Genomic DNA, 8,384 nt, shown 5'->3' on the forward strand with positions numbered 1-8,384 from the left:
AGTCATCATCATCTGGAGCAGCACTCAGACCTGGCCGTCAGGATAGAGCATCAGCTCCAATGTTCAGGGGACCCGGCTTATACTTCAGGGTGAAGTTGTAGTTAGATAGGGCTGCCAGCCATCAGTGACCGGTCGTGTCTAATTTGGCGGTAGTCTTAATGTACGTGAGGGGATTGTTATCCGTCCCTACTTCAAAAGTAACGCCGTAGAGGTAATCATGAAGTTTGTCCACAAATGCTCATTTGAGCGCCAGAAACTCCAAGACAGCGGCTGACATAGGCCACAGGCCGAAGACCCTCTGGCTGCTTTTGATGTAGGACGGCGCCTAGTCCATTGAGACTGGATCCACATGCAGAACGTAGGGCTGTTCTGGATCAGCGTATGCAAGCACCGGTGCTTCCGTCAGACTTTTCTTCAATTTCAGGAAGGCCTGCTCACACTCAAGTGTTCACTTATCGTCAAACGGTTCACAGGCCGAAGTGGCTTTCTGCCCCGTATCTTCGGGATATATTTTCAAAAGATTGTTGAGGGGCTTAGCCCGACTGGAGTACCCCGCCACAAAGCGACGGTAATATCCACAGAAGCCCTGGAACGATCGTAGTTCCGTGACATTCTCGGGACGAGGCCAGTTCACCACCGCTTCGACTTTGGCCGGATCGGTGGCAATTCCTTGGGCAGACACAATGCGTCCCACGTAGTTTATAATTGTAACATTTATTTCCCTGTTTTATATGATATATGTTATAGAATATTATTCCCAGCCTTTCCTATGTAATGTTATGTGTGGGAATTTATTCTGATATAGGGGTTTACAAGCTATAGGAATAACTCTCACCCTCTCTCTCTTCCACCATTACCCTCCTAGTGTGACATGGGATGATACAGTAAAGATGGTCTCATACAAACACCATGAAATGATGTTCTGCTCTCCACCAGTCACCGCCCGCTCTCTCTCAGAGCCACATAGACTGGCCCGGGTCTCCGGCTCGTGCAGATCTCCCCCACATGGGCCCTGCCAACCCCTCTTAAAGGCTCCTCTCTCCTAAGTCCCGCCTCTTCCACAGCCTTGGTTATTGGCTGATGCCATGTCCATCATGTCACATGACCATGGCACACTGGAGAGGAACCTGGCACTGTGAGTGTGTTGCTTGCGTCACACAGGGGGTTAAACCTGCATCAGAGTTTGTATTCTCCATTTTTGTTGAGGGCCTCAGGGGTATCACTAAGGTACAGGAAGCAGTTCCCATACAGAGAAGAACGCTAGAACTGCGCTGAAGCTGGAGGGTGAGAGGCTGAGGGGAAACGGGAGCACGCCCATCTTCACTGAAAGGGTAGTGGCTGCATGGGACAGCCACCCCACCGAGTTAGGGCTGTTATATAGAGCATGCGGCCGTGCGTGCCTATGCGAACGCGCGTGCACGTGCCGCATGCTTTTCGTATGTATACTGTGTTGAGTGTATGCAGTGTTGAGTGTTTGTGTGTGTTTGTGTATCTGTATGTATGTGTATGTATATGGGTGTGCGTGTGTGTTTGTGTAATTTATTATTTATTAAAAAAAAAAAACACATTAATAAAATTTTTATTTTTACCAGACTTGTGTACACACACACACACACACACACACACACACACACACACACACACACACACACACACACACACACACACACACACACACACACACACACACACACACACACACACACACGGAATAGAACTAGGTAACTTGGATGATATATTCTGTTGAATGCAGATATAGTTAAAAGCCAAAGCTAGGTACTTCAATAGGGCTGACAAATCCCACATAAAATACTGGAAATATACTGGCCTTTAGGTTGCACTGCAGCTAAACCGAAAGAGGATCATCCCTGGATCCTCTTGTAGTGCATAGGGTTAGGGTGGTGAAGGTCAGCGCAAGTGCTTCAACAGAAATGGGGGAGAGAGAATTGGAACAGAATGTACTCAGAATACAATGGTGGCTGAAAAAACAGTAACTGGGGGTATGACAGTATAAGTGAAATAAGAAGCTATTACTCACACGGCCGTGTGTGAGGAGATTCACATCTGTTGGTTCTTGCTGGTATGTGCAGGGCAGTCTTCTTCCTTAAACCGTCAATGTCACATCATGCAGGGAAGCTCGTCGTCTCTCTCACAACCGTGGGGGAAATAAAATTCACAACCGCGGATGAGTGGCGAACAAGGTTTTATTAAAATGCAAATGTCATAGACTTGCATCTAAAATGACACCAGTCAGCGCCTCGGGCCTTCAACTCTTCCAGCCAGGGCATTATTGGCCAGTAACGCCCTGTTCTTCGGGGATTATTACTTAAATATATCCCAAAAAACTCTAAGAATGTGAAAATTCTAAGTCACAAAGTAATATTTAAATGAAAGCCCCAGGATGGATGTGCACATTGAGGCCTCGTGGCGTCAGTGTCCCCAACGTATAGATCCAGTACAAAGACTCCTGCAGGAATAACTCTGGCCAATACCTGGCAGGGAGGGAGGGGCACCACCTCACCCAGGGCTCGTGCTAACTTCATCAGGGTTTAAATACTCAGCATCATTATATAGTGCAGCATGCTCATTACCAGTGTAATATACATTACACTTTAGAGAGAGAAATCCCCGCCGATGGCACAAAAACTCCCGATAACCGAGTTTATTTGTGAGTTAATTATCACTTCACTTTTAATAAGGAAATTTTAAAAATGTGTATGCGGCAAAAATAGTGCAAAATAAGAATAAAATCCTGCGCCGCGCCGGTCTGACCATTTAGCTGTAAGTGTCACAAGACGCAGGTATGGGCTGCTAGCGCGATCCAGATTAACCCCTGGCGTGCTGATCCCCTGTGGCACGCTGCTGCTAATATGTGTCTGCACGTTGGGTAGGTGGGAGCGGGAAAGCGCTAATCAGGCACAGTGTGTCAGGAGCCGGGTTACACACAGAGGTCTGTCACTGTCTGGTTACACTGTGTTACCCTAGTTTGTGTCACACCAGGCACTGAAAGTAACGTAGCAGGGATTTATTGCTGCAGGATCACGCTAGTTAGTGCCTCAGGGCACCGTGGGGGTTAGGGGATCTCCTCCGGTGAGTGAGGTGCTTATTATATGGAGGTGTTCAGCTACACCTGTATGGGGGGTGCAGACTCCTGTTAGCTGCAGGTTGCACAGGGATTCCAGTCGCTGTTACGCATGTTAAAGCTGTGAGTGATCACTCCCTAAGAGCCACCTCCCTGATACTACATTGCATTGGTCAGGGAGCAGTGAGTGTGACGATAGCGCGTGAGAACAGCGCTGCTATCTCTGCCCGGCAACTAGTGACACGGCAGGAACCAGATCCAGCTCAGAGATTGCTTGTGATCGTGGCAGGACGTGTTCCCACACACCTGTATGGTGAAGCCCAAACTCACAAAGCGTCTGATCTTTATATAGGATGGGGACCTCCCAAACTCCCCCCTGAACATCTACCTCGTTATTTAACCACCTGATTCTAATCGCGCCCTGTCATTGTGCTGATAAAACCACTGTGTCACTTACTTTAGCACATACCCTGTGCCACGGGAGACCAAGACTAATACCAGGAACCAACTCGCCAGACAGAGACACAAGAGCTTATAACATTCATTTATTGGGAAAAAGTTATCCACAACTGACATACACAGACACACACATACTGACACCTGGGGTACCCTATAGTCCTAGGTGCAGGGATCTCCTTACAGAGTTTTCCCCTGTTCTCTCTTCCCTGCAATGTCCTGTGAAACAGGATCCCAGGTCTGACACCAGCACAGGAGCGGACACAGCAGCTTCTCCCAGTTACAGCAATAACTTCTACAGCTCTTATGCCTCACTTCTGTCCCACTAGGGGGGTCTCTCACTTCAGTCCCACTAGGGGGGTCTCTCACTTCAGTCCCACTAGGGGGGTCTCTCACTTCAGTCCCACTAGGGGGGTCTCTCACTTCAGTCCCACTAGGGGGGTCTCTCACACCTCCTTTTTATACAATGGTGAACTGACGCATCTCTTTACAGTATCACACACACACCGAGAAATATTGTGATAACATTTATTAAATGAGATGAGAGACGCAGTGAGATAAACACTTGTCTGACAAACATTCTCAGGGAGAAGCAGGAATATGTTATTCTGCATAATACAATTCTTATATTATAAAGCATTTCCATTTACTGACACAGCACAAACATATATATGTAATAGGTGTACGCTCCGATATTATTTCTATACGCTCGCTCCCAGAACAGGAACTAAACAAAGATTAAAGCAATCAGATATCCCCAGGACAGGTATGTGAGAGAGAGAGAGATATAATATATATATATATATACATTGCAAAGTGCTGAAGGGCCCCTCTGGGTAACTGATTAATACATGAGATATATTCCCCTTTTCTCTCCCTCGCTCACTGAATCCCTCCCAGTATATTCTTATTTCTATGCACTATATTATATATACTATTTCTATGTGCTATATTATATATACTATTTCTATGTACTGTATTATATATACTATTTCTATGTACTATATTATATGTCTGTGTCCCCCTGCAGTGGGAGGGACAGATGTGAGGGGCCGTGTGTCCTGTCTGTCACCCTGCAGTGGGAGGGACAGATGTGAGGGGCTGTGTGTCCTGTATGTGTCACCCTGCAGTGGGAGGGACGGATGTGAGGGGCTGTGTGTCCTGTTTGTGTCCCTCTGCAGTGGGAGGGACAGATGTGAGGGGCCGTGTGTCCTGTCTGTGTCCCCCTGCAGTGGGAGAGACAGATGTGAGGGGCCGTGTTTCCTGTCTGTGTCGCCCTTCAGTGGGAGGGACAGATGTGAGGGGCCGTGTGTCCTGTCTGTGTCACCCTGCAGTGGGAGGGACAGATGTGAGGGGCTGTGTGTCCTGTCTGTGTCGCCCTTCAGTGGGAGGGACAGATGTGAGTGGCCGTGTGTACTGCCTGTGTCACCCTGCAGTGGGAGGGACAGATGTGAAGGGCCGTGTGTCCTGTCTGTGTCCCCCTGCAGTGGGAGGGACAGATGTGAGGGGCCGTGTGTCCTGTCTGTGTCACCCTGCAGTGGGAGGGACAGATGTGAGGGGCCGTGTTTCCTGTCTGTGTCGCCCTTCAGTGGGAGGGACAGATGTGAGTGGCCGTGTGTACTGCCTGTGTCACCCTGCAGTGGGAGGGACAGATGTGAGGGGCCGTGTGTCCTGTCTGTGTCACCCTGCAGTGGGAGGGACAGATGTGAGGGGCCGTGTTTCCTGTCTGTGTCCCCCTGCAGTGGGAGGGACAGATGTGAGGGGCTGTGTGTCCTGTCTGTGTCACCCTGCAGTGGGAGGGACAGATGTGAAGGGCCGTGTGTCCTGTCTGTGTCCCCCTGCAGTGGGAAGGACAGATGTGAGGGGCTGTTAGTCCTGTGTCCCCCCGCAGTGGGAGGGACAGATGTGAGGGGCTGTGTGTCCTGTCTGTGTCTCCCTGCAGTGGGAGGGACAGATGTGAGGGGCTGTTAGTCCTGTGTCCCCCCGCAGTGGGAGGGACAGATGTGAGGGGCCGTGGGTCCTGTCTGTGTCTCCCTGCAGTGGGAGGGACAGATGTGAGGGGCTGTTAGTCCTGTGTCCCCCCGCAGTGGGAGGGACAGATGTGAGGGGCCGTGGGTCCTGTCTGTGTCCCCCCGCAGTGGGAGGGACATATGTGAGGGGCCGTGGGTCATGTCTGTGTCTCCCTGCAGTGGGAGGGACAGATGTGAGGGGCTGTGTGTCCTGTCTGTGTCACCCTGCAGTGGGAGGGACAGATGTGAGGGGCTGTGTGTCCTGTCTGTGTCACCCTGCAGTGGGAGGGACAGATGTGAGGGGCTGTGTGTCCTGTCTGTGTCCCCCTGCAGTGGGTCCTGTCTGTGTCCCCCTGCAGTGGGAGGGACAGATGTGAGGGGCTGTGTGTCCTGTCTGTGTCCCCCTGCAGTGGGAGGGACAGGTGTGAGGGGCCGTGTGTCCTGTCTGTGTCTCCCTGCAGTGGGAGGGACAGATGTGAGGAGCTGTGTGTCCTGCCTGTGTCACCCTGCAGTGGGAGGGACAGATGTGAGGGGCTGTGGGTCCTGTCTGTGTGTGCAATCACCCCACATGTCTGCCTGTGATGTCTCTCCCACTTACTCACCCTCTGTCTCTTTCTCTCTCCACAACTGCACTGATTGAGATTGGCCGTCTCTTGTCATGTGGTCTCTCTCGCCTGCAGGGGCTTCTGGGAGTTGTAGTCCTGCTTCTCTTCTGTTACAATTTTAGTTACAGACGTGAACTACATGCCCCAGAATCCCGTGTAAAACTGTGACATCATAATAGTTCAACCAATCAATGCGCAGATCTGTAGTAACCACAACCCTCCCCCACAAGGCTGCAGCAAGGCCCCGCCCCGTAGTCAGGCAATGAGAGCCAATAAGAGCCAAGGCCCGCCCCGCAGTCAGCCAATGGGAGGGCTTGAGAGCGCACACAAACCCACAAACACAATATATACTATATCTATGGGTTCCCCTGCTGGGCAGGGATCAGTATCCCTAGCTCCTGATTGTGACCCAGCCATTATCACATACCCAGAACGCAGCATGAAGAGGCTCAGTGAAGATGGCAGTGACGGTGTGTAATTGTCTGATCGGGTCACACAGCTGATAAAAGGACAGCCGCCCAGCCTCATAGTCCAGGTATATTCCTAATCTCTGTGAGGGAGACTCGGGGTATATCCGTGTGCGTATTGAGTCATGTATCACTGAATGATTATTACCCCGAATGTACAAACCCCAGGACTTCTTATTATGTCCTATGAGGGACTTTCGTCCTTTCCTTACTATCCTGGGATAGGAAATCCCTACCCCCCTGCTCCCTGATTCACTGATCTCCAATTCCCAGTAATGTTGTCCTGAGGAAAAACTCCTGGTGCTTAAAACCTGATTACACCCAAATCTCTCTGGTGTATTTGGGCGTAACTGCTTTCTTTCTGAGCAGGATGCAGTTTTCAGGACACGTGATACAGATACATCATTAGCAGCTGTATTTACATCCAGTAATATGCCTGAAGCCTCCTGCACACAGAACCCGCTCTTTGCTATTAGATCAGTGACAATATCAGCTAATCTCTGGAAGGTCAGTGGGATCAGAACCTCATCCAAATCCCCTACAGCAGGGACCTTATTACCCTCTCTCTCTCTGTCCTCATTATCTCCCTCCTCAGCATCACAGAAGTCAGCATTGTCTGATTCCCGTCCTTGTAAGACAGTTAATGGATCAGTGATGTTGCACAGCTCCTCAATGTGAAGTATCTTCCTGGACAGCTCGTCCTTCTTTATTTCCAGCTGCTGGATTAGATCAGAGACTGGGAGAGAAACCTGCTCTTCCCACCTGGTTATCTGACTCAGGGCTCGCTTCTCTAGGACTTCCAGCTGTTCCCTGATGTCCCTAATCAGGGCAGTGACTCGGGCTGTCTCCCCAGCTTCTTTTTCTTGCACGTCTCTCCGGTGTTCCTGCAGACTCTGAGCTCTTTTCTCAGTCTCCTCTCTCACTGAGGTCAGTTTCTCCAGAACATGTCTCAGTTTCTCCTTCTTCTTCTCCGAGGCCTCATTCAGCGACTCCACCTGGTGTCCCCTGTGCTCCCCAAACACCCAGCAGGACACACAGATACAGGCAGCATCCTCAGTGCAGTAATACTTCAGGATCTCCTTGTGGACGGGACATTTCCTGGTCTTTAAGGAAGTGGTTGGCTCAGATAAGACATGTTCCTCTGACTTGCTGTGTTTCTTTAGGTGTTTATCACACAGGGAGGCGTCACACTGCAGACATGTTTTAGCAGCAGGTACAGAGGAGGTAACACAGTAAGTGCAGAAGATCCCAGTCTCCTCCTGCTCTGGCTGAGTAGAAAGGAAACGCTCTGCTATGTTACACAGCTTCAGGTTCCTCTGCAGTGCAGGGCGCTCCTGAAACTCTGCTCTGCATTCAGGACAGGTATAAAGTCCAGATCCCCCCTGGGAATCCCACACACTCCCAATACAGCCCTGGCAGAAGTTATGCCCACATCTCAGCGTTACAGGCTGGGTATAAATGCTCAGGCAGATGGGGCAGATTAGCTCCTCTCTCAGACCAGCAGACGCCATGCTTGGAAGCAGCAACAGGAAACAAAACTTACATTCTCCTTTCTCTCATATAACCAGTGGGGCGTTTCCCTTCTCAGCACACAGGGGCGGGGAGTTTGTTACTCAGACTTTAGCTGTGTGACCATTAACTCTGTAAGTTCCTGGCTACAGTATACAATATGAGGAATGAGTATTTAAAAGAATTTGCAGCATGTCTCCTATCTGTGCTCACATGGGGTGTTTGGTGACATGTGACAGAGGTTTAGCACTTCAGG

The 8,384-nt window shown here is 50.2% G+C and overlaps 1 protein-coding gene across 1 annotated transcript; it reads right to left on the bottom strand.

Moving 5' to 3' along the window:
• Positions 1-4,575: 4,575 nt before the first annotated feature.
• LOC142471235 (E3 ubiquitin/ISG15 ligase TRIM25-like) lies at positions 4,576-8,163 on the bottom strand. Its single transcript, XM_075578040.1, has one exon. The coding sequence runs from the start codon at positions 8,128-8,130 to the stop codon at positions 6,544-6,546; it is 1,587 nt and encodes a 528-aa protein (XP_075434155.1). The 5' UTR covers positions 8,131-8,163; the 3' UTR covers positions 4,576-6,543.
• Positions 8,164-8,384: the final 221 nt, after the last annotated feature.

Source organism: Ascaphus truei, chromosome 20 (assembly GCF_040206685.1).
Source record: "Ascaphus truei isolate aAscTru1 chromosome 20, aAscTru1.hap1, whole genome shotgun sequence".
NCBI lineage: Eukaryota > Metazoa > Chordata > Amphibia > Anura > Ascaphidae > Ascaphus > Ascaphus truei.